The sequence below is a fragment of the Aulonocara stuartgranti genome (assembly GCF_965226115.1).
Source record: "Aulonocara stuartgranti genome assembly, chromosome: 20".
NCBI lineage: Eukaryota > Metazoa > Chordata > Actinopteri > Cichliformes > Cichlidae > Aulonocara > Aulonocara stuartgranti.
The window spans coordinates 4748661-4774997 of record NC_138956.1 but is presented as its reverse complement, the minus strand read 5'-3'; the positions used below and the strand labels follow the sequence as shown (position 1 = coordinate 4774997).

Genomic DNA, 26337 nt, shown 5'->3' with positions numbered 1-26337 from the left:
CCTAGGCACGCGTGCCAACTGTGGCACGCGAAGGGTTAACTGATGGCACGACCATAGCTGGACTGGCCATCGGGCATACCGGGCATTTGCTCGGTGGCCCGGTGACTTTTTTTTTCTTTGTAACGGTATAAACAATGAAAGGTGTTGGATTGGCCAGATGCTGGTCGGTGTGTAAAAATAACTCAGTTGTTTGGTGGTGGCTATGGCGGAGCTTCCACAGATTCAGTAACATTAGCAAGTGGTGGAGGCCAGCAGGTGGATGAGGGAAAGGGGAGGCAGGAGGGGAGGCAGGAGGAGAGACCCGAGGCGGCCGCCGGTCCGAGTGTCAGGTGAACTGAACTTCAGTTAAGAATTTATGACCTGCAGTCTATCTGGGTCAGATATAAACCAAGTTTAGGTGGAGTTTATTCTCATTGTGCTGACTTTTTACAATCAGTTACAGTAACTCGTACTGCGTACTAGCTAGCATGACGGAGTTTCTATACAGCTGGGTGGGTGCTATGATGTTACTGATAGTGAACTTTATTTTATTCATAAGGTCAGCTAGTAGAGTTCCTATCGTCCCGTAAAAAGACGGAATCGTCCCGTATTGAGAGAAAATATTACGTTTCGTGTTGAGGTGAAAAGGAGCACAGTTTGTCTCGTACTTCAGCTAGAATGGAAAAAGACACAAAGCTGGAGTTATTCTGTGTCTTTACGCTGCACAGCTGCCTCTTCTTCTCTCATTCTCTCCCCTCCATCTCCTGTTGCTACTTCAATCATGAAACTGATCAATGATCAGCTGATCGGCTCTCTTGTTTGTTTATCGCCCACTTTGCGCCAGAAAGAGGAAACCGCCGGATGTCGCGCTAAACAACAGCAGCGCGTTTAAGCTTGATCAGCTGTTGTTAGAATGTATTTAATATTACTTTCTAGTATCAGCTGATGTTTGCTGGAGCCACAGCTGTAAAGCTGCTGGTCATGATGTCAGTTTGGTTATCTGGTGAGAGGGAAACATGAAGAGGAAACCAGGAGATGTCCTTACTGAATCATCAGGGCTGTGATGGAGAAACAGGTTTACCTTTTAGGTGACATGAATGAGTTGAAGGGAAGTTATGAACTGATTCTGAGAGACAAATAACACCAGGATCCTTTTCTAAGTAGCTGACAGCTGGTAACTGTGCAGGGGCGGGTTTAGCAAAGTTTTGCCAGGGGGGCAGGTAGGGCACTAACAGGGAGAGGGGGGCACAAGGAAATACTTTCTTATTCTCATTTAAAATGTCTGTTATTAAATAATTATCTGAAGCTTACAACCAAAGTTTTTATCTGACGTAAAATGTTAGAAATCATACATATAACATCGAAGCAGCTGGAATCCACAGCTGTGCGTGTTCATGGAGCTGCATTTTCACCTGCTGGACATCACTACCTGACAGGTTTAACTGTCTTCAGAACATTGCAGAGGCCTTATTGACAGTATTTGACTCTACATATCTGTGTGAGCGGATTTTCTCTCACATGAGTCCTCAGGCAGCTGTCTGAATGCTGGACACTCTGAGACCTGTGTCTCTGAGTGGGAGACCAGAGATCACATTAACATGTGTGTCTCTGTATTAACAGACATGCCATATTGGCCCAGTTTATTGTTCTTATCATTGTTGTGAGGAGACCATAAATAGCATTTGCATTTTCTGTTGTACAGTTCATTTGCTGTCATGGATAAAAAGTCTTTTTTTTGTTTCAAAATAGCTGATAACTATTCACTGATAGCTGCCAACATCTGCGAACAAATATAATTCTATAAAGTGGTTCTATATAGTGCGTAACTGTTCATATAGAGCGTTATTAAATTTATTGCTAATGGAATCATATGGCACACTGACCTCTGAGGAAATTTTAAATGGCACTTGTCATCAGAAAGGTTGCCTACCCCTGGTATATACTATGTATGTATACTATGTGTAGTAGTGTGCTCTGTATTACAATTTTCTGTGAATATTGTTTAGATAGTATTTAAAATATGTATTTATAGCTTAACAAGAGAAATGATTTGTATTAGAATAAAAGTTTATCTTTTGTTAAGAAACGCTTGTGCTCTCTTCTACCAATTCAGTACTATTCAAAATAACCCAAACAACATGAAAAGACTTCTGCTGGCACCGGGAGTCAACTCAGTATAAATGCCCAGTAGTGCCCTGCTGTGGCATTGGCACGTGGAGCTGAGGTGGCAGGGCTGGAGGTCACAGTGTGAGCTGGCAGAAGCTGGCAGCCCAGGAACCCTGACGCCATGTCTCACACCACCGCTGGGAAAGTGCTGACAGACAGACAGCAGGGATGTGAAGGAGGAGGAGTAGGAGGAGGAGAAAGAGCAAGAGAGACAGAGACGGGAGAGAAAGGCAGGGTGCAACTGCTATGAAACATCTGGTACGCGCAGGTTTACTACCCTCATCTACTCAAGACAATAGCCCAAACATACAGCCTGCTCCAACCTGCGCAGGTGGCCCCATAGCAAAATTCAAATACTACCAGACAGTATGTAATATTCAACAACCAGAGAGAAGAAAGGCATGCACATGAGTATTATGATGAAAAAATTAAGGAATTAAAAAGAGTTTATAAAAACAGACTTCCTTTCAGACCCATCAAGTCTAAATCAGGATTCTTGCTGGTTTATTGTGAGCAGCAGAAGCACAATTGTCAGGCTTCCACAGTTGAATCCAAAGGTAACATGCAAGTGGGAACCCTGCAAGTGGAGGGGGTAATGAATAAATACAGAAACAGATACATGAATAAGTCAGAGTAGCCCAGCTTCATTTCTCCTGGTTGTGCGCCCGCTGTACACGCTGACATGAGGTCGATAAAGCAGCCAAGTGAGGGAAGACAATGGAAACAGGATATACAGCAAGTCTGCCATGCTACATTTCCTTGAGAAAACTGCTGGTTTTATTTACTCTTGATTTCTCATCTGTAATGCAAATCTCTCCTCACTTGGAGAGAGATTTTTGTTTTTAGTTTTAAGGAAAAATTGGACTAAATAAAATTTATATATGCAGTTTGAGTGGTAATTCTCAAGAGAGGACACTTTCATTCTGTGTATTAATTTCACCTGATTGGCACTGATATAACAGCACAATCACTTTGATCTTTACACGTGGAAAAGCTGAACATATCTCAAGCCACATCTGAGCCTAACAGCTGAAACACTGCTGACCATCTTTCTGTCCATCCTGTGTTATGACAGCAAGTTAACAGTGAGAAAACACTCTTCTGTGTGGAAACAATGAATGCCTTGCTGCTAGCCAACGCCCAATCAACTACTAAATTGCTGCGACTATGTCGCCATGGCAAAGGCATGTAAACAAGACCATTTTTTTTCCTTCCTTTTTTAAGGCGGAAAGCTCCTCTAAAAAGCTATAAAACCTCCAAGCTCATTAATTAGTGCTTTAGGGGAGAGCCATTTCCAGTAATTTCACACTGTCTCTGACCCCTTACTGGCATAAGGCAATGACACGGTTGTTCAATGAAGCCAGAGGACAAAATGTCAATTGCAACAGACATACAGTAGCTAACTCAGCATCAGTGTCTTTCTCCATTGGCCAGATTAAGTAAAGCTCTCCTGTTAACAAATGAGCCAACGATGCTTCCCAAAAAGGGGCCACAAAGTTATGTGAGAATTTTTTTAATTTTCATAAATGTAAGCACCTGCCTGCTGCTTTTTTCATACCAGCCTGTTATCACCCACAGCCTGTAACAAACAGTAAGAAAGGTACTTCAAACTCATGCCAGCTCTTCTACATTTTGACTTAAAATAAAATGTTGCCTCCATGACGAGGAGGATATTAGCATGCTCTAATATGACCAGACAGGAAAAGATGACCCTTTTATGAAGTATGTTTGCTGATTTTGTTACAAACACCTCCCTGTCATTACTTTAACGTCTCTTTTCTAGAAGGGAGAATTTGCATATACAATTAATTGCCGTGGATGACTGAGAAACTGTTAAAGCGTCTTTTGTGTTTGTTTTGGCAAAGGCTAATAATGGGTATGAAGAAGTTTGTCTTCCAGAGGTTGCAGGTTGGAAGGCAGACGTCAGCAGGTGTAACTTACAAAATCCACGGTGGCTGCCAAGTAATTATCCAGACTCTCAGTCAGCACTTTTCAATCAACCCTTGTTATCTATAGCCAAGATAAACAAATGCTAAGATAGGCTTTGTTTTGCCCTCGAGTAAGACGCTAAAAATCTTAAAATTTCCCTGCCATTAAAAAAACAGAAAAATTATGAAAAATGACTCCATAGGTTGATGGTGTAAAAAGCTTTTTTAACCGGAGCTACATTACAACACGACGGCGGCAGTAGTAATTATGACGGGAGCAGACGAGGAAGTGAGGTGGCGTAATTACAGAGCCATAAAGCCTGCATAGGTAGGATGCTGCAGAGGATGAATAGTTTGAAAAATCACTGAGCTGACCTCCATTTGCACTCCTTTTACCAACCAAAAAGTCAATCTTTTCCCCCCCAAGATGAAATTCATCAATCAGTGTGTAAATAATCCTAACAATCTGTAGCGCAGACACCACAATAAGAGCTTTGGCTACATTCTGATATCCAGGAAACATCCATATGCGTTCTATTGCGATAACGATTATTGGGTTAGTTCTGTGGTTTGGCTGCACTTCAGTCTGTAGTTGGTCTATGCTTATTCAGCAGGACGAATGCAGATCTATAGAGTGCCAAGAAAAACAATTGTCTGTTAAGACAGAGACTGCTACCATTAATCAGATTAAGGTGGAGTGTCTGATAATGAATTCTGGAAATGAGAAGGTCAGAAACTTTCTGACATTGGTATGCAAAATCATTTTAGTGAAAAATGTGACACTTTATACAAGTTCCATGCAACTCTGCAGTGAAAAACTTGAACTGAGTCAAAAAAAAAAAAAAAAGGGGAGAATCTCCCAACGTAATCCTTCTGGAAGTTAATTTCTGGATGAAGCATTATGCAAGGATCAAACGGTTAAATACCACATGGCACATCTGATGTGCTCTTTTAGATTAAAGTACAGTTACAGTAGGCAAGTTGCTGCAACCGAGTGGGTGTGACGGTGCTGCCGCCAGCTCTGATGATGTGAGGATGAGACAGCACAGATACACTCACATGTATACAGAGGCCCTGTATTTTTCACATCCATCGGACAAATCCAATTTGTTAAGACCCTTCTACGACTCACTTACGAAGCTGCGGTCAATGGAAATCACATTTCCATGATTGGACATCCCATTATCCTGTTCGTCCAGACCCACATTGGGGGATAAAGCAAGGCTGAGACGGATACCCACGACAGACCGGAGCTGCGGCTCCAGCGAGTCCGTCGCCTTTCAAAGGGTAAAAGCCTGACATATTAGTCATAAGTGTTCTTTAAATTCATTATCATCTTAACACGCCAGCGGCACAAGTGTCAGGGGGAGGGGAAGCCCTCTTAAATGAGGTTAGTGGATCCATTTAAAGCTTCACAGTTGCTGCGCTGTCCGCCGTGTCACGCGTAAATCTCACGACATGAAAAACATCCCTTTCTTTAATGAGGTTGCACAAGCTCCTTTAATGCAGCTGGGGACTTTCTGGGTTTAATCAATGAACAGGCTCTGCCTTAAATCAATAATCTGTCTGATTTCTAAATATCACAATCAGTTTACGTACATACTGAGCAATCACAAAATTCCACGGTGGCAATTAAAACAAAAAACAAACACACACACGAGAAAAATTATAATTCCATCTCAGTTTAGTTTTTGTTCCTAACCCCATCGACTATACGCCACCAGTGGCGGTGTATGACATCATTGTAGCCTTGCACGTCTTTGTTTGCATGTATGAAAATGGAGACGTGATTATTCACTTGTATCCAGAGCAGTTCGCACTTTATGACAAACCAAAAATCCTGCACAGAAATCATCTTCATTTTGAAAATAACTCTTTAATATTTTTGTTTATTTAACACATAAACTTGCTCAATGTAAAGAATAAACATCCCCAATCATTATGAAAGCATTTGAGATGTATGCCTAAAACATACTCCAGGGGGATTATTATTATGATGTGATACCAGCTACTTCTTAAAAATAAAAATGGCACAACTCAAAAAACTCCTGCTTTCCTTCCAGATCTGACAAAAATAAAATACTAGTCATGTGAATGATGAGGACCCAGGGAGGCTTTATAGAAGCACTGCACTGCATGTTTTTACCACTGCCAAAGTGTCTTTGAGGCAACATATGCTACTTCTTTCTTTAATCTAACTCGAGTTGTTCATAAACACTTCATAAGCGTTTTGAAACAATCTTTAGATCAGCTGAACACCATAAAGACGGCAAATTTATCTTTTCTATTATGAGCGAGCTGCTACAGTATAGGATGAAACAGGCAGCAGTGACTCAGGTGATTCAGTCATTCGATATCAACTCAAGACAGACACACCGAGACTTGGCAGCAGCAGGATAACGCAAACTAACAAACCAATTAACGCCGTGAAAGCTCAACAGCTTCCATTAGACATCCCAAAGCAAAAACCATGCATATATATTTTTGAAATGCGGCTCTTTGTTTGTCTAAAAGTGAGCCTTTAACAGCAAAATTATCCTGAAGCCACTTCTGATAAAAATACTAAACACGCCTGAGGTGCTATTAGTTTATTAAAGCTACATCCATCTGCCATTAAACACAATCTGAGAGGCAAAAACAAAAACAAGAAAACAAAGACTAGTTTAATGTTTTTCTTCATGAGGTGACTAAAGTACTTTTTTTTGAAGACATAATAAAAGCCTGAGTAAAAATATATGACTTACAACAATAAAAAAAAAAATTCTGGGTAATTACCTGTTAATTTTGTAAAAGAGCATAACAACCGACCGCATGCAAGTCATAGCTACAAGTCAGAGGTGACTGACCTTTTTCTCATGATATTGTAATGGAGCTCATCCTCCTGTTTGATGTGAGCATGATCCCCACTGGCCCGGTCACTGCCTTCACTGTCGTCACTGCTGAAAATGGAGGCCAGCTCCTTCTTGGGCACCCGGTTAGGTGGCAGGGGGATGGTGCGCTTCTCTGCCAAGCGCCCGCGGTTCTACAAAACACAGAAAAGGCGAGACTTTAAAAACAGGATTCAGTAATTCCAGACAGACAAAGTACTAAAATGTGAGTTATTTAAAGTTGCCACTCTTTGAGATGAAAACACAAGTAGATACTCAAAGTAGAAAATCAAAGTCAAAAAATAAATAAATAAAAAAACCAGACCTGAACACCAGATTTCTTTCAGTTTGCGATCCATGGGTTTCTATCTGCAAGTCTGGCTGTATATAAAAAAAAGAATTGGCAGAAATTTTGGAAAGTCTGATTGTCAGACTGCACAGGAAATGATAGACTAAAGATCAGCCGAAACTGAGTTACTGCAGTAATCAGAACGCACAGAATGAGCTAGTGCCGCTAATCAGAGCCTTTCTGGCTGTTGCCCTAAAATCACCGCAGAGAGTGTGCGATTAGCACACAGAGGTAAAGGCTTCCCACTTGGAATAGGCGTTATCAATGAAAATCCAACTCTCTGTTATATCTCAGATACTGCAAAGGACATTACATAACGTTAGCCTCTGTGGGCAACGTGCAAGAAAAACCCCTTCCCTGCTCTTTGGCACAAATCTGCAAGATTAGGCTTTGAAAAAACGACATGAAAAGAAACCCAATAAAAGCTGGGAACACCTGCTTTGGTCAGATGAGACCAAGATAAATGCGTTCGGCTCAGACGGGGTTCAGCCTGCGAGGAGTGCCACAGTAAAGCACGGAGGTGGGAGCGTGATGATACGGGGTTGCGTGAGTGAAAAGCATGTTGGGGAGATGACATTTACAGATATCAGTGAGCCAGATGTAACGTGCGCGCGCGCCTATCCCAGCTGTCATATGTTGAAAGGGGGGGTATATAATATAATAAAAGATAAAGGTTACATGTTGCCTATTACATGAGTTTTTATTTCAAAAGCAAATCTATGGGAAGAAAATAACTCTGTCGGTGAACCGTGTATTTATTTTGTTCCAAAACTTCCTGGAGTTAGCAGAGCAAAGTAGGGATTAAGACAAGAGTATGGCCGTAGGGATATCGGGAAGTGAAGCTGGGCGACCTTTAATGTGACCTGAAGAGGTCACTGCAGATTAACACGACCCTATCACAGAGCAATGGGAGAAGGGTGAGAAAGAGGAGGGGAGGAATAACCTAGATAGGAGGATTGAGAGATGCATAGAGTAAAAGAGACTGAGTCAGGGAAGAAAATTGGAGAACGAGCAAGGGAACGATAGGGCAGAGAAGAAAAGTTAACAAGGAAGAGAGGAAGAGCAGATGTGGGTTTTGCACAGGAGAGAAAAAGGTGAGAGAAAACACAGAAATAAAAGAGAATGTGGTGAGTCAAAACATGAAAGGGAGAAAGCTCCACAGAGGGAAGGTCTGTCCAGTGTGGGAGAATGGACTTGGATGTGAAACTATATTCCCCTCTCTCTCTCTTACTCTCTGTGCGTGCCTACATCTCTGCTCTTACTCCTTCAAGCCCTCCAGCTATCCCTTCCACGGCATGCAACCCCACACTCCACCACTCCTCCCTATATTTCCCTTCTTCCCTCACTCCATCCATCCCAGGAGGTGCTGTAGCATGAGTGGCAGGCGGGGGCAGAAGGAGGGATTTGGGGGCTCCTAGCCAAAAGGCAAACAGGTGCAGCCCCTCTGGAGTCTCTCAAATGGCACACATTAAAAAGAGTTGGGAGGGGACAGAGAAAGATGAAAACATCCCCCAGGATGAGCAGGCCACAGATTTCTGAAAATTTCTCGCCTTTCTGCTTTTCTGTGTCTTGCTTTAAAAAAAAAAAAAAAAAAAAGATTTTTCATCTGTTTCCTGTCCTGTCAGACCTTTCTACAAGTTGTGCACCATTATTTCAGGACAGTTGATCACTTTCTGGTACTTCTGCTTCTTCTAGTCCAGAATGCTGGAGCTCTAATATATAATCAAGAGGAGTGGAGGGGCCAAGAGTGAACCCCTCCCCCAAAAAGGAATAAAAATAAATAAATCACTCCTTTATGGATCCAACCACATCCATCTGTCTCTCTTACACACAAACATCTGGCAAATACAAATTCTCCACCTCCAGGTCTATTTATTGCTGTCTTCACATTGTCAGGGAAAACACATGTGCACTACACCCGCGCCGTGACACACATAAACGCATGCATGCTCTCACAGTCAGGCACACCTGTTAATATTCCTTAGAATTCCCCTCCAAAGTGGGGGATTTTACTCGGAGCAAGCCAGCAATAGAGTGTACACAAGAATAGTTTGTCTAAGAGCAGTCGTGACTGTGACTGTGTGTGTGTGCGTGTGTGCGTGACAACCACCCACATGGCCGTGACATACCCAGCCTGACAGCCCCCCTCCCTTCCTCCCTCTTCTCTCCTCCCGGAAAGCCCCAATCCTTTCTTTAGTGGCACTGACGCAGAACTGGGGGTGAGCTCCCACTGCTTCCGGCAACACTTCCGCAGGACGGGGGAGGGCTCTCTGAAACAAAACATGAAGCCAAACACACCCCTGGCAGCCCACGTAGGAGCGCTCAAAGGAAGGGCGCCTGAGCGCTCATGCTCGTACATGCACGCACAAACATGCGTGTGTGCAGAGCTGAGGCAACCTTACTGTGTGTGGTCAACCTCCTTTCAGCCATGGAAAAAAGTCTCTCATAAAAGTCCCACTAAAAGCACCTCTATGAATATCACCTCCCACGCTTTCTATCTAACAGTCAGCCAGCCAAGAAATATATCTGGGCTTCACATTTACACACACACACACACACACACACACACACACACACACACGCGCGCATATAAGGACATAACGATGAACTAATTGCACAATATAGACAATTACAATTATAATGACTACAAACATCCAGAAACACGCAGACACTCTGCCAATCACTCACAATATGCAGTGAAGCCGACACTAACTGAACCTGAACTGAAATTTCTCAGTGATTCAGACAGATCGCTGCATGTTTGATACTTTGGGGGCAAACAGCAGTGCAGGTGTTCATTATGCTATTACAGGTCAGAGATAATAAGAGATGAAGTTTGATGCAAGAGCATCCTTCAGAATCTACTATATATGGCATTCACTTATTGAAGCCTACATAACACAAAAGCACTCACTTCCATTCATTGAAGGAATTATAAATATTTGGCATTAATCAATATCTTCTGGTTTAACTTAATGTACACAAATCATTTCAAGGTTAAAATATAAAGTTTTTATTCTCAGAGATTTTTCAAAATAGAAAACATGAGTTTTTCTAGCCCTTCATACATGTTAAATTAAGTTAGCGCTGTCTATTAAACTAAGGATTAAATCAAGCTTTTGTGATTGCAACACATTTTTAAATGCAGTAACTAGTTAGCTTCTTTCAAACTAAGCAAATTATATGAGAAGCGGATCTAAGACTAATAGTTTACATTTATTGAATCTCTTCGGTTAACCCTGCTAGGATTACATCATAAAAGCTGTAAGATGACTGGGGGAGTCCCGCATATTTAAGGCATTGGGGTAACTTAAATATCTAGGTTAAGTACGATTACAATCATTTACAGTCCATTTTTTTTCAATGAATGATATATATATATAAAAAATAATTTATTATTCCATTACATATTAATTTAAAAGGTGGCCACAACTGCTTTAGCCAGTGAAACAACATGTTACCTTTGCATTACGTATTGTAATAATGATGTATGAGCTTTAAAAACAAATTTTCGAGAGACGTTAAAAGTTTTAGTGTCTTTAGGTTTTATTTTTAACTATTTCGGTCTTCTTTGTTCACTCGGTTTGTGACGTCATCCAATGGTTTCTGAAGTCCCATTTTAAAGCCTAAAATGTAGCATTACCGTCATCGAGATATTAGTGTTTTGAAACCGGATGAGACCGCAGGTGATGGTTCTGTCTGTGAAACTGCACACTGATGCAGTATCAACTAGCCAATGACCATATCCTGGATAATTCCTCTTTTTGACCCCTAGAATGACCAAAATGCTTTTTTTTTTGTTTTGTTTGTTTGTTTTAATTGAGTGCAACCCGAAATGAGTGACTGAGGTCATACACTCAGCAGGAAAGTATTTACTGGCGTGGCGTAGACTTCTATGCGTGGAAGTCTTGCAACCACAGCTTCGCCCCCCTAGTGGTATTTACTAAGAATGCAGGTTCAAGGCATTTCTGCATTATCTTTACTTTTCACACCAACACGCCCATCTGTAACACTCTCAACGGATTCATTGTAAGTGATTATCTTAATTCTATGAATGCTAACGCAATTTCCATGGCAAAATTTGAAAGACATGAATAGCACCAACTGCCACTTAAGCCCACTTGCAATCCTTTCGGCCAATACTGTGTAGGCTTCAAGTTTGGATCCACAGCCTGAATGCTTTTCTGCAAACACTGGGACTACAATTTTACTACCTGGCAACATTTACATATGGCTTGCAACATGGAACAAGTCTGAACTGCATGCATTATGTAGTTTCGCTGATGGGTAGGCACACGCACAAAGCCACCGATACAACAACCAGAGACAAAAGTCTAGAAGACCCGCACTGTTTAGTTTCTTTTTTCCTTTACTACATATAGAGATTTTAATGAAAGAGGCTTTCCACATTCAGGACCAAAAGGAATATAAGGACAGGGTTCACAGAGAGACAAATATGAGAGGAATGGGCAATGTGAATTGCACTGGAGAAGAAGAAGATGGGCACTCTCAGAAAAACTTCTGATCCTCCTCAAAATATGCCAAATATAGAGCACATAGTTTCTCTGTTACTGTTGGGGGCTTGTCCGAAGTCGTGAGGAGCATTAACCTAAGAGTGACCTACGTCTAATGACATAACGCCGTCACTTTAAAAGACTGATGAAGCCAGCACTGACTTCCTGTGTCTCATATGGTCTTTAGTGTGGTGGGAAGAGATTTACTGAAGTACTGAAATATATGCTACTGGGCTCACTAAAATGATTTAAAATTTAATGAAGAGGCAGGAAATCAACTCATATTTTAACATATAGGAATAATACATTTTTAATATTTCAGTGAGTAATGCTGTTGCATTTGCAGCCATAAACGCTCATAAATTCATGGCCAGTGCATGGCTTAAAAGCAACAAAAAGCCGTCTTGGTGAAAAACAACGCAGACTAACATCCACAGCTAAAGCACAGCTTGGACAGCAAAAGCATTCAAATTAAAGCAGAAATTATAAGGCAATCTAATGTTTTCTCTCTAAATTCATTTTAGACTTTTAAATAAGCACTTGGTGGAAAAAGAGGACTAATAAGTATGTTTTTTTCCCCCTTTTTTCCTCCCCTTTCTCCTTGCGTTATTTCCTGAAAGGTGCAGTGCCCCGCCGCTGGCTCCAACCAGCATTAGCAAGCACACACACACACACACACACACACACACAGAGCAGAAGCCGCCCGTGACATTCCTGCAGCTGCGGCGCTCTCTCTCCCTCGCACGCGCCCCCCCAGCGATCTCCCTGGGGGACGAATGCCTAATGAGTCACGCGCCTGTCTGCCGTTACCTCGCAGCGTGTGTGTGTGTGTGTGTGTGTGTGTGGAGGCGGGATGGCGGGCCGACTTGGCGCGAGCACTAGGGGAAAGGGGGAGGGGGGAATGAGGAGACGACAGCGAGGGGAGTGGGCGGGGATGAGCATGAGCATGGTGGGTTTGGCGGGGGGGGGCGCGAAGCGGTCATTACCGCGCTAGCATAAGAGCTCTGAAACAAGGCCAAAACAAACAATTTGTCTGTTGTGTGTTTACGCGAGACTGAAAAACAATTCGTCACAAAATGCAAAATCTACTTTGTTTAGTCTCATCTCCTCGCCTCCGATTCCAGTGGACGGTACGGCCGTTATGACATTTTCACAGGTGCACCTTCGAAAAAGGTGATTAACTACAAATCTGTCAGCTTTGGTCAACCTGAGGTCGCTCAGTGTGCAAACACGACCAGCATAACCTAACTACTGTGAATAATCAGATTAAGGTAATGGTTTGATTAAAGTGTTTACATGGTTCAGTTAATCTGATTTCCCCCACTAACCTAATAATAAAGTTTATGTGATTTCTTTGCTAGTCAGGATAAAGTCTGTAAGAATTTCTACTGATCTGTAAAATCTCTTAATGGAGTCACAAGTCATCAAAAAACGGAGTTGGTGGAGTTGCTTTTGCTTTGGTGAATTCACGGAAAACATTCATTGCCAGGCTCTGTTACTTTTCGTTACGTTCCATGAAAGATATTTAACTGTCGTCCCCACGTTATTTCGGTGTTTTTTCGTTCTTCGACACACCCCATACGTTTGTAGAAGAAAAAAACATTTCGTACTTCGTGACCTTTCAGCAAGTTTAGAAACAAAACTGAAAGAAATCAGACAAAGGCACAGTATACTGTGCAGGGACAATGACAAAATCTCTATTTGCCTCGTGGGGTTATAATTGTATGACTAGTGTGAGCTTCACATTAAGAAACTTAACAGACAATTTTTTTTTTTAAATGACAGCTGAAACTCACAGCTTTACACAAGTGGAGTAAAACATAGTTATGCTTCAACACAAGTGCACAAAAGCAACACAGTTTCATCACTTTTATTTTATATACATATATTTTACTAGTAACAGTTACAGTAACTTGTTACTGCTCTTCTGTTAAAAGATAAGACTTAGCTACATGTTCCTGAGAACTATACTAACATTTAGCATGTTTGTCGGCCTAACCATTACCCTATTCTTTAAAGCAAATCCTATCAATACTTCAAAATTTTATTTGTAGATGAAGCTCCTATCCAGTCTGTTCAGGTTAGAGTCTAAAGTGCTCGTTTTATTTTTTCCGTCCATACACGGCTACAATTGTGGATGCTAACAAAGTTTCAAATAATGATGTCAGTATACGCATCAGTGATCACTGGTAGCAACAAGCTCTGTTTCAGATATTTTTTTCCCCCTTTCTAATTTTGTCTCTGTATGATGTCAGAGAGTGGGGACATTAACGATGCGTTTCACCTCGTGCACACAGCTTTTTGTCGTGAGTAGTGAAGACCTACGCGGCTCCTGTTCAGACGTTTACGAAGAGTAGCCAACCAAAAGAAGGCTAGCTTCAAGGGAAGGCGCAAGGAAGCTAAAGCTGTTTGGTTTCAGAGCGTGGATTAACTGAGGCACAGAATCAAGGAAAAGTTGCAACTGATGAGGTTCCATTTGAAATTTGTAGATGGTTTTAGACCCGATTTCCATCGCACCAAAATAACATCAAATAATACCAAATAACAAACATACTTATATACATAACACAGCAGCATCGGGCTTGCAGACAGAACAAGAGCAATGATCTAAAAGCAAGTATGGAGAGCACGAGTAAATATGGGATTTGAATTTTCCAACATATTCTGGTATAGTGTTAGAGATGGTTCACTAAAGATTTTGTTGTTACATCATCTTCCAAGCTTTTGGAATAATTTTGGTAAGAACATGCTTGTGCTGACAGAGGTATTAGCATGGGGTTTCTTTAAAGGTCAATATTTTGGTTAATAATAAATAAATAAATATTGTTTGAGTGGCTCCTCGTGGTGTTCACTCCTTCACACATATCGTACTGAAAACGTGTGATAATAGCAAAAAGAACTATCAATCTCCAATGAGATCATGCACAAAAGCACCAACTCCTTATGAGTTCAAATGCACTTTGAAAAATAGATCTGATTGTGGATGGCAGTGTGTGCGAGTGTGCGTCTGTGGTTTATGTGCAGTCTTTAGGCAACACTTGGTTGTTCAAGGCCATGCGAGAGAAAGAGGAAAAAAAAAAAAGTGAGAAAGCACTGTAGGACAGACCGGCATGCGACCAAGACCCACGCCTTCCCGGCACACACACACAGAGATATATTTACACACATGCACACATGCTCTCCTGCACACTCGGCCCCCACGCGCTGAGCCAAGCGGGCAGTTGCAGCCCAGTGGAGCGGCACAAGGCAAAAGGGGAGGGGGTGGATGGGTTGGGGGAATAGTGGAGGAGGGGCTGAGGTGCACAGAGGGCGAGAGGCGGCGAGGTGGAGGGGAGGCTGCAGGCTCGGCGCTGGGAGGTCAGTGCCGGTGCAGCCAGGCGTGCAAGCGTGCCTCTCACGCCCCCCCACCCGCCTTTCTTTCCTCCTTCCTCACTTATTCTCTCTCTCTCTCTCTGCCTTTCCATCGCCCTCTCTCTCTCCAACTCTTTCTATGTGTTTGTACGCCGACTGAGGTCGCCACAGGGGAGCTTTACAGACAGGTAACGACCGTGGCTTTCCTTCCCCCGACAAATATGGGGGGGAAGAAGAGGGGAAAATATAAATAAAATTGAATTGAATTGTTACATCTGTAACATTAAAAAATACATACACATTCTATGCGTTTACATTAAGTATACAGCTAACAACCAAATTCATTATTAAAGTCAATATTAATAACCAGAAACTCATTAGACCATCACAAACTGGTGAATGTTCTTTCTTTGGTTGAATACAGGTATGAGTTCTTTTCAGTGTACTGAAAGACGTATGATAGCAACACAATAGTGTCTACAAAGGTCTGCTGTGGCAGATCAGGCCTACAATTATCAGAGGAAATCGCACGTCAGAACGCAAGCACAAACACTTTACTCCACACACACACAGATATCGAGGAGGAGGGTTTTTCAAGAAATATCACCATTGTCTTCACTGTCACAAACCACATTTGGTTGACAGACAGCTGTTCCAACTTATTTTAGGGGCATCTTAACAGTGTCCGCACCCACCACAGAGCAGCACAGAGCTCGTTCACACAAACTGCCAGACACATTCAGCTCTCAGTCTTTGGCATCTCTGCTGAACAGGACACTAACGGAAGCTAATGGGTAATTTGCTAAATTAAACAGTTTATTTTAACTGAATTATTCATAGATGGAAAGACAACAAGAGCCACAAAAATGGTTTTAAGTGTGTGTGTATATGACTAGGATTGCATTTCTGTATGTCATACCCACATTACGGTTTTAATGTCTCTATCAGTAAGACTGATGCACATATTGGAGGCTCCATATCTAATTGGTCGCAGAGACACAGAGAGAGACGCGCACCAAAGTTATGCACTTGGCACAACTGCAGTTTCTGCACACTTCTGAGCTGATGACCTATTCCATTGTTACCATAGCAACGTAGCATCAGCAACATGCGTGCGTGCGTGTGCACAAACACAGAACACGTCACGCAGTAGATACGGTCTAGCCATCACACAAACACATCGTCCTCCTATATTTCACTCAACATGGAGCACTTTATTTAGTTATCTTCTCCATTCTTACCAAACTGAAAATGGGTGTTATGAACATAATGAGAAAGAAGTTATACGGAAAAAAGTGTGTGTGTACGTGCTTGTACAGATATGCGTGGCTGCGTGTTTAATTCCACTTTGCAAAAGAAGCCCTTGATTGGAGGAGGTCTTTACGAGCCGGAGGAGGGGAGTGTAATTTCCTCCCGGCCTCCGCCAGTTCCGCTGAAATAACAGAGCAGAGGAAGCCCAGCTCTCCCGGGAAGAGACACACACACACACGAACCCAAACACACTCGTACGTGCACACACAGCAAGCTGACAAGTCAGCCGGTATCAGGCAAAGAGAAACACAAATACAAATCAACACAAACATACGTAAAAACAAAAAGACAAATACACAGAGCTAAGATAAAGTATTATATAGACACTCAATAAACAGCATCTGAAAACCTCAATGAATAACCGTAACAAAAGCAAACGCTAATAAAGAGGAATCCTTTAAGCAACTTGCCGTTATTACATAATGGAAAAGTAAGACACCTCGACAGCGAGTCGTAAAGGAATTAATTTCATACACCAACATTAAGAACATATTTAATCCATAAACTTTCCAGTGTAGCGGACCAATTTGTGTCGTGGTGTTATTAAAACAGCTCGTGCCCAGGCAGACGCAGCAAATTACCTTCCCTGATTTCTGTGCAGGCAGGTGAGACGTCTTCCCACCAGCTGCTGCACTTTTTTATGATGGCTTGCCTCATGCCTATAGCGAAACAAGATCACTCAAAGTTCAGCCGTCAAACTTTCAAAACAAATGTCGGCATGAGGTAATTTGTGTCAGTAGGCAGGCATATAGTGCGCGCGCGTGTGTGTGTGTGTGTGTGTGTAAAAGTGCGAGAGAGCGAGAGCTCATCAGTGAGGGAGTGCTGGCTGCCATGCCCTGAGGGGAGTCAGTGGGGAGAAAGGGAGACGCCAGTACAGGCCATACAAGTCCCGCTGCCTTCCCTCCTCCGCCTAACCCTCACTGCTCCACATAGAACTGCCAACATACTCAGCCTGTGTGTCTATGTGTGTGTGTGTGTGTCTGTGCGTGTGTCATAGAGGTATTCACTTGGTGGGTTTGACTTTAGGCTTCACCACCAACCCAAGGAAAGGGGAAAGAGGCAGAAAAGGCTACAACAACAACCTTAAGGCTCTCATATCTCTGCTTACGTCAATAACAAAGTTTTCTCCGTCACAGCTGTAATTGAAGTGGAACTGTACAAGCCATAGCAAGCCAAGAGCCAATGATATCAGTAATGAGCCTCAGCGCAAGCAAACGCTCACATTTTCAAATCCTTCGTTAAAAAATAAGACGTGTATTTTTCCTGCCCCCAACCTCCCTCAGGTAATTTGTTTTGGCTGAACTCAATGTGTCAGGGTGCAGGTCTTCATCCTTGGCTGTAAAAAATGTCACCAGTTTACCTGTATCACTCAAACACCTCCGGCTTATCAAACCCGCCTTTGCCTTGCGTGCCTCGCACACAATAATCAGCAGTAGCCACGCTCAGTAGCTCGCTAAGCCTCTTACACCCTTCCCTCAAGATTAGAGCTTGGGAGCGACAACAGATGCGCTCCGCGGTGATAAAAAAAAAAAAAAAAAAAAGAAAGAAAGAAAACACAGACACACACGCAAAGACACACACTCACGCTCAAAACCCTCTGCACCTGTGTGAACAGATTTGGCGGCAGCGAGCCCGCAGTGTGCTTGCTCAAAGCTGACACACACACACACACACACACACACACACACACACAGAGCGGTGACGCTATAATCGTGACACACCTGCAAGGCCTCAAGGTTTGGCACCGTGCCCTTGGCCGAGCCCTGAGGGAGGCACTAGGCAAACAAAAGTTCAACAGCCAGGTGAGGAAACTGACTCGGCGAGACAGAAGAACCTGACCACTGATACCCAACGTCAGGCATTAGACCTGGACAGCTCAATGCCTCCGAATAAAAGGCTGTTTGATACGCCACATCTGTGAAAGGCTGAAAGTGGATTTGATATTCATGCTGAGGAAAATTACCATCAAAGCTGACATGTGTGCCTGTAGGGTCTCTTCCATCAAGGTTACAAAGACTGCTTCACAATATACTCTTACAGACTACCCCCACTGGTAGAATAAAAGCTGACAACAAAAATACCAATAAATGCTGGTATGTCTTTTCCAGCTCTGACCCACGCCAAACTCAACTATAGGCTAAGAGGAAAAAATATATAATAAACAAAAAGGAGTACAGACTCCAAAGCCCTTAAATAAGATTTTGCGATTTAAGAAATACAGAAATAAACTGATGTGCCAGCCGAGAAAGAGCAAACTGTCCTCTTTGATTTAACTGAGCAGAAAAACAAACAATTATATTGCCTATCTGCAAAAGAAAATGACAAAACCTTTGACACAAATGTTTTTTATACCACGACTGTGCTCTTTGACCAGTTATAACCTTCACCACCAATGAGATAATTCTTCACCACTACAGTAACCCTACACACTAAAAAAAAAGAAGTTACCTTTAAGACAAATAAGCTATACCTCAGCAAGTAGTGTTCCCATACCCAACATAAAACATACAGAAAGCCACAGCAGCCACCAGTATACATATATATACATATATATATATATATAAAAAAGAAATATTCTTACCACTGGGGATGAAATTCGACAACCAGGGCAATCGCAGATGGGTGGATGCACCTGTAAGATTCCTTTGGACATAAGAGTCTTGAGACTTTTTCCTGGAAACAAACAAGAGAGACACTTTCAGAGAACACCTATCATATCCTCCATCAACTAAACTCATCTCCTGTAGCATGGGAGAAGCTCCCCACTAACATGGCATCTGTCTTCAGCTCTTCACCTCAGAATTTTAAAAACAAATAATGTTAAATAACAAAAATAAATAATAATAACCAGATAATTAACACAACACAGACCTGAAAGAGTCGGTACCTGTAAAGATTTGCCTATTCTCTGTTTAATTTTATCACTGTGTCCAGCTGTAGCCACTGTTCAGGGCTGCGAGCCAGCCAGGAGCTTACTGACATCTGTCTATAGGAATCGCTATATTAAACTATAAGACTATCAGTTTTGACCTGTGGGCGACCCCCCCCCACACCCCCACCCACACACTTCTTAATGCGTGTCAGTTTTGCCTGAGTAGCCCTGCATGCGCCTGAGTGTGAGGCGAAAGGGCGCGCACCAAGCCTAGTTACTGCATAAGAATACTTTGCTGTAAATGCCAAGCTAAAAAAAATCACTGGCAACGGTTTCTTGCTTTTTTTTGTTTTGTTGCTATTTTGTTCTTCTTGGGTTTTTTTAATGAAAACAAAAACATTCAAAATGAGTCAACAGCTTTAATGAGAAACACTGGATACAAATAAGTCGCATTAAACGAACTGTGATGCTAAATTGACGCAAAATATCGGCTCATAAAGTCTCCTCAAATCTAACATGCAATGCGTAAACGTGAACACCCATGCACAAGTGCAGCTGCACCTAGCAGAATGATTTATCTCATAATGTGGAAGAAAACAATATATCTGAACTGTCACGTATTTCAGTAAACTACGTCTAACTTTTCACCTCGGTCCAGTGCAGCCAACTCCTAGTGCAGCCCCGGCTCGGTGTGTGTGAGAGCAGCCCAAACTCTGTGTCAAAGGCTCGGAGGGTATGTGGAGGATATGCGCCCTTTCTCATCTGTCTCCTTACGCACCGACTGCTGTAACCCTTTCACTCCAAAACTCAGTACCGAACCACAGGATTCAAGTTAGTAGCCACACTATGCGGCGTCTATAAAGCTCCTAATTCACAGTGTCGTGTCCTCCTTTGCCCGTGAACCTTCAGAAAAGTGAAGATACAGCTCTTACCTTTGTGTCTGATACTCCGTTTCCAATCTTTGGCAGTCTCACGTCCACTGACAAACTGGAACTCGTTGGGGGTGAGCCACTCGCCCCTGTATTTAATTGAGGGTCCCTTACTGCCTTGACACAGTTTATTGATATAAAGCAAAGCCTTGTTTTCCCCGCACTCCACCTCAATGCAAGGCTCCCCGTTGTCGAAGAAGGGCTGAAAGTCGGGGATGGAGGAGAACCTCTCTACCATTAAGTCGTCCGTGTGATGGTGGAGGTGCTGGTGATGCAGCGCCGAGTCGTGGAGCCCCAAGTACGCGCGATGATGGGCGAAAATGTGGTCGTAGGGCGGCGGATGCGGGGTCACCACGGGGATAGCGGTGGCATTTAAAGGGGCCAAGTATTCAGAGGGGTTGAACGCAGTCAATGCCATGTCGTCTCCATCCAGCCTCTCCTTCTTGATGGCAGGCATGTTAGTGGGAGCCGAGCGCCGGTAACAAGTGAAAAGCTGCTGCTCGCCCGATCCAACTTGAGCGTCCTCTTCGTCTGCGAGTTGGGCTGACCCAGACTTGGAGACGCGCCGCTTGGTTTTACGCAGTCCCGTGTCGCCGAGAGACAGCGGTCTGATGAAGTTGCCGGATAGATTCCCATTCAGTAGTTTCCAGCTCGCAGCGGCAGCAGCGCTCTCCGCCAGCCTCACAGCTCCTACCTCCCACATTTAATCACACTCGCTCTGTTAATACCTGACATGCTGGGCAGCCCTGAGCCCCTCACACTCTCCTACCTGCTCTAATCAGTAGCGGCCACGTTTTACCTCGCACTTCTTAGCGTTTGAGAATTTTAAAAGTGGGAGTTTTCTTTTCTTTTTTAATATCCACCGAGTAGAGGTAAACCAATCGCCAGTGCAATCTTAAAAAAAAAAAAAAAAGCGATTCTGTTGTGGAAACTTGGGAGAGATTTAACGAGCCCAAATGTTACAGCCAATAATAAGAAGCCGATAAGAGTGCGTGTTTTATTTCAATTAAACCACAGTTATATGTGCCACTGATCAGAAACGCGCCCCAATATTATTATTAGTAATAATAATAAAATATGAGACTTAATAATCCTTAGTGTCTGCGCAAACGTTGGTGCGGTTTAAAGTTTGGTAAGAGTTGTTAGTTTTTAACCCCTGTGTATGTCGCTGAAGTCACGCTGAAGTTCACAGACCCAGACCAAACAAGATTTGCACTCTCCGCCGCTTCTCAACTTGGCCCATTTAAACAGCGGAGGCTAGGCGAGACCCACACAGAGGGAGGGGGGTACCGCGAGGGACGGCACTTCAGTGCGTAAAATGGAGGAACCACCACGAGGAAGTAAACTGTCTCCACCTATTTAACTAACTCTTAAACTTCTTTCAGCTCTTTCCTTCTGTTTACCCAAAAGCTCACAATCATATAATTATTAAGTGGAACACTGACACAAAATCGCACTCATACAATTTAATAACTGAAGCAAAATTCAACCCAAAAATATGCCTTTCGTGTCATTTTAAACTTCACTATTAGAGGAACTGCTCCAAATTTTGCTTTGGCCATTGTTTTTAGCCAACAACAACAAAAAAGGCCAGTTTTACTCACATTTTCAACTTGTAATCACTTCATCATCATATAATTTCACAGCTCTAAAGTAGTCCTTTACTATTAACCTACAAAAGAAATGGACTGCTGGATGGACGTCAGAGACCACCAGATCCACACATGGCCACTGCTGTGTTCAGTTTTGGTGTCTAAATTCAACCATCTTATTTGTTATAGTTCACCTACTATGACCCCGTTCTGCCCTCTCCCGCCACACCTGCTGCAGTGTCTTTATGCGAGCCGCCACTTTCAGCGCTGAACACATTTTCACCTGTTAAGCTCTCTACATGTTCTATTTTTGGTGTTAACCAAGTACAGAAGGTGTTAACCTTGTGCTTCTATTTATTATAATAAAAAAACAAAGCAAAACAAGATTGATATCATTTTCAGGTATTACAAAAACAGCAAAATAGTGAGCTGTTAGACGTGTGCTTAATAACTAAGTTAATGGAAAACTTGTTTTTTTTGTGTTTTGTCCTTTATATAGCTTCTTTTTTGATGTAGACAGGAAATACAAAGACAGACACTGGTGTGACATGCAATAAAGGTCAAATTATGGACTAAAAATATATTTTTGTGGTCTAAGACTATTTTGTCCTCAATACAGTCATAAGTAACGGCGGTTTGTTTGAGTAAAAGTGTTAAAATTGAACTAAACTCAATCATCATATAGCAAATTTAAAAAGGTTGGTCTTATATGTAACCACTGCTGCAGACTTTTGTTTCTTTAACTGGAGTATAACCCAAAACCTGGAACCATACGTTCTGAAAGCACTTTCTCTCCACGCTGTCTGCAGGGTAGGCTCCCCTGAGCTCCTGGAGCTTATGAGCAAGACCACATCTGACCCCCATCAGTGAAGAACCACCCAGGTGGATCCACCACCACCAACACATGGAATAGCCATTCCAGCAGCAGAGGTGGGGTCTAAAGCGCTGTGTGTCAAGAGCTTATAAATCAGGCCAAACTGCCTCTGACACACACAGGAAAGAGGCACGCCACACCGCAGGCGGAAGCGCTGCACGGGAAGGCCGGAGTCCACAGCCCGGGCCAAAACTGGTATAAAAGCCTCCAGCCACGACCAAGCAGGCAAACACACAGCAGACATGTATAAAAACAGATGCCAGCTACCTCACTGAAGATGATGACAGGCTGTAGATTGACATTTTTCCCTTTGGATATGAGAAGCTGTGATGTCTGAAGGGAAAAGTAATGGAATTAGTGGGTTTGTGGATTAGGAAGAGACCAAAACAGATGTTACATTCACAGCTAAGGAAGAAAAAAGTGACCTGAGATCACTTCTCTGAAAAGCCTCGCCTGAAACAGAAAGAAAAAAAAAAATCCAATCAAACATTTTTCGACATATCTTTCCACGTGATGGTGAGCTCGCCGAAAAGCAGCACTGACATTAATTATGAACTGCTGACATTTATGGCATATGTTTAAAAAGTCGTTTCTAGGAAGTGGAACACTGCATTTCAGATTAGAAGCTCTGATACTTTATCAAAGCGGGCCTCACCGCAGCAAAATGTCTCGATGGAAACCTTGTTGATAAGTGCGTTGGTGCTAGAGGCTGCACCGTCGGGAGAGCCCTGATGAAACTAGTCATAAAGAGGACACCCATTACTTACACCCACTGCCCATCCTTGAATGTGACTCATTCAAGGGGTTCCCCAAACTTTAGTGACGACACCTCAACTTTCACATCTTCAAAAAATTGGTTTGGTGTTAAATGAGTAAAACTTTCCATCAGCAACCTGTGCGTCTTACATAAAAAAAAATGCAAAAAAAAAAAAAAAACAACCTCTTGATTTGATGGGGAAACCTTGCTCAACCTTTCTACCTCCTTTAACCTTTTTACTTCCTTTTTGCAGTTTGCAGTGTGGAAGAGTCTCGTGTACAATAGAAAAGAAAATACCAAAGAAAAACCCACACCTGCTCATACACCTCATAAATTTACAGTGAAACAGAAAATCCCAGCATCAATGCATAATGGCTATATTACAGTAAAATGGTATCTTATTTTAGTTAACAGAGCGTTACCTCTGCTTGTGTTGCTTTTGAGCTAAAAAAAAAAAGAAGTTAATTCTGTTACATTTGAAACCAATTTAGAGTAGAAATAACCCACAGGGCATAAAGTCAGGCAGCTTTGCTTGTGTAGGAGCTTTAATAAAATGTGTTGTAGATTCTACAAAAAAGTACCTCCCACAAAGATGATATAAACATTAGTTCTTTTGATATAATTAACTTTTTGTTGCCAACTACTTCTTCACTCTGTGACTTTCTGTGTTTCCTGAGATGTCTCTGAGCAGCCTACACAGACGCACACTTGTGCATCTTTCAGCTATGACGTACTCTAGTCAAGCGACCATGAGTCAAGCCTTGCACTCGCACAGCAAAACACTGGTGGAGATATTAGCATCACCTCAGCTTAGAGTTTCTCAGTCTCATGCTAAACACCTGTTCACATGTGAATAAACTGGTGAGCCTGCAGTACAAACCCTTAGATTAGAAATGAGATACCGACTGATTTAACAACCCCAAAATATACATAGAAAGCAAACCAATAAGGAACAAGAGAGACTTTAACACTACTGAATTTTTCTCTTCAGGTTGGTCACTAAACTTAATACAGACACCGCTTCACTGCACTGTTTGTGTATTTTCTTTTGACATTTCATCACTGTAATATTTTTAAATGATAAATTAAACATTCATATTGCTAAATTACACTGTTGCTTTCTGGAAATTCTGTCTATGAGCGCTACATTACGCAGAGGATAAGCGTCTACAGCTGTCTACAAAACTTCAAAAACGCAGAGATCAGTCCTCCCCTGTAAACCATAAAGGATGTTTACACAAACTGTTGGGGTCGGCTTATTTGGCCGTGTGGGCTAATGAAGCACAACTTTTGTCAGTCTTCAAAGTGTGTTTTACAGCCATTCTCTCTCCCTGTCGTCCGGCGGGAACCCCCCTAGAGCGGCCTCCGCCTCTGCGCCGTTGTTGGCAGCGGCCCGGAGCCGCAGCGCTGCCGGCGGGGGAGAGTGGTAATAAATAACCCGGGGAGAGGAGCGGAGACCGCCGGGCGGTGCACAGTCTGACCTGACAAATACTCACTGGAAAACCATCAGAGAGCGAGAGCCCACCCCTAGCGCTTGGAGCCAGCCTTTCAGACATGAGCTGCAAAATATATAGGCCTGCCCCTACTGGAAAAAACAAGGAGAGGAAGAAGACAGAAGCGTCTCCGTCTCTCCCCCCGCATTCACATCCAGACACCGCCGGAGACACGGCGAGAGTAATTAACTATTTAAAGTTCCTTCTGAAAGCATCAAAGTACGCCCTGTCCAAATCCACTATGGCAAAATAGGAGACGATAAACAAGTCAGAGGAAGTTACAGGAAGATTAAACTATTTTAAGTTTTGCTTGACATGGAAATGACCCAGTTAGCCTGAATTTAACCCACAAGTTCACTAATGTTCTGCCTTGTTTGCTAACTGTAACTGGTGAACTTAGGTTCACAATTTCAAAAATGTCCTTGATTAAAAATGAGCATATTTTAGTGCCTATACCCCAAACTTCCAATGTTATCCCATTAGTTTTATGATAACGCCTTTGCGTGCGATTGCATTGCAACTGTACTGTTAAGGATTATGGACATGCAACCTACAGACACGCATTTGTGCAGTCCTCTAAAAAAGAAAACCAGCCACAGACTGTATAAAACACTCAGGTAGCTTCCCAGCTGGAAAAATTAAGCCCATGTTGAAGTGTGCTCAACTTGCATTTCATCTGAAAACCACCAGAGAGCAACAGCTGTGGTTTCAAACACACTTCCTGTCCATTAGAAGTTTACTGGAAAACAGCTTCCTGCGTTGACCTCTCAACACTTTCATGTTGAGTTTGAGCTCAGTCAGTCATTTTGAGTCATAGCGAATAAAAAAACAACTCTAAATTAAGGATAATCTGTGATCATGAAACCATATAATCATTAGCTAACGCCTTGCGATTGACAAACTGTTGCTAATAAGCGTGTAACTTTACACAGAGACCCACCCATCTCTACCACATCCATTTTTTTTTTTGGGCAACCAGAAAAGCTCATCTCAAGGTTTCAAAACGGGACTTCAAAAACAGCAGCTACGCCCATCTTTTATAGCGTCTATGCCAACAGCAAAGCCCAATCAGACTGATATGGTTTTCTAGGTTAAATGCTGATTTGTTAAAAATTGTGCCTGAGCAGGAAAGAGAAATAGTGCAATTTACCAAGTACAGACCAAAGATTTTAAAAATAACACAAGCAGCTCAAAAAGTGCCCCAGTGGACACCTTTCATTTGGTTTCACTTCGGCTCTTATGTTATACAACTTTGGTTTTATACACAGCTGACTGCAGGACCAACAGAAAAATCAAGAGGACCTCACGGCCAGTTGTTGACCCCACGACTAGTTGTTGACCCCACGACTTTTTAC

General features: G+C 42.6%; 1 protein-coding gene and 1 long non-coding RNA gene across 6 annotated transcripts in view; both read right to left on the bottom strand.

Annotated features, from left to right (window-relative positions):
* Positions 1 to 21506, bottom strand: part of samd11 (sterile alpha motif domain containing 11) — a 50072-nt gene extending 28566 nt beyond the window's left edge. For 2 of the 5 annotated variants that reach the window (XM_082517741.1, XM_082517742.1), the window contains exons 1-3: positions 20270 to 21503; positions 19047 to 19138; positions 6920 to 7095 (exon numbers count right to left, since the gene is read on the bottom strand). In XM_082517741.1, coding sequence (XP_082373867.1) covers positions 6920 to 7095; positions 19047 to 19138; positions 20270 to 20969 — 968 coding nt within the window. In that variant the 5' untranslated portion in view covers positions 20970 to 21503. Of the gene's footprint in view, positions 1 to 6919; positions 7096 to 19046; positions 19139 to 20269 lie in introns of all 5 variants that reach the window. The other 3 variants (XM_082517745.1, XM_082517744.1, XM_082517743.1) reach the window with 3 other exon arrangements.
* Positions 21507 to 23157: 1651 nt separating this feature from the next.
* The window catches only part of LOC309696498, a 31724-nt gene continuing 28544 nt past the window's right edge, over positions 23158 to 26337 (bottom strand). The window contains exon 5 of the long non-coding RNA XR_014273519.1: positions 23158 to 23185. This is a non-coding gene — a long non-coding RNA (uncharacterized lncRNA). The remainder of the gene's footprint in view (positions 23186 to 26337) is intronic.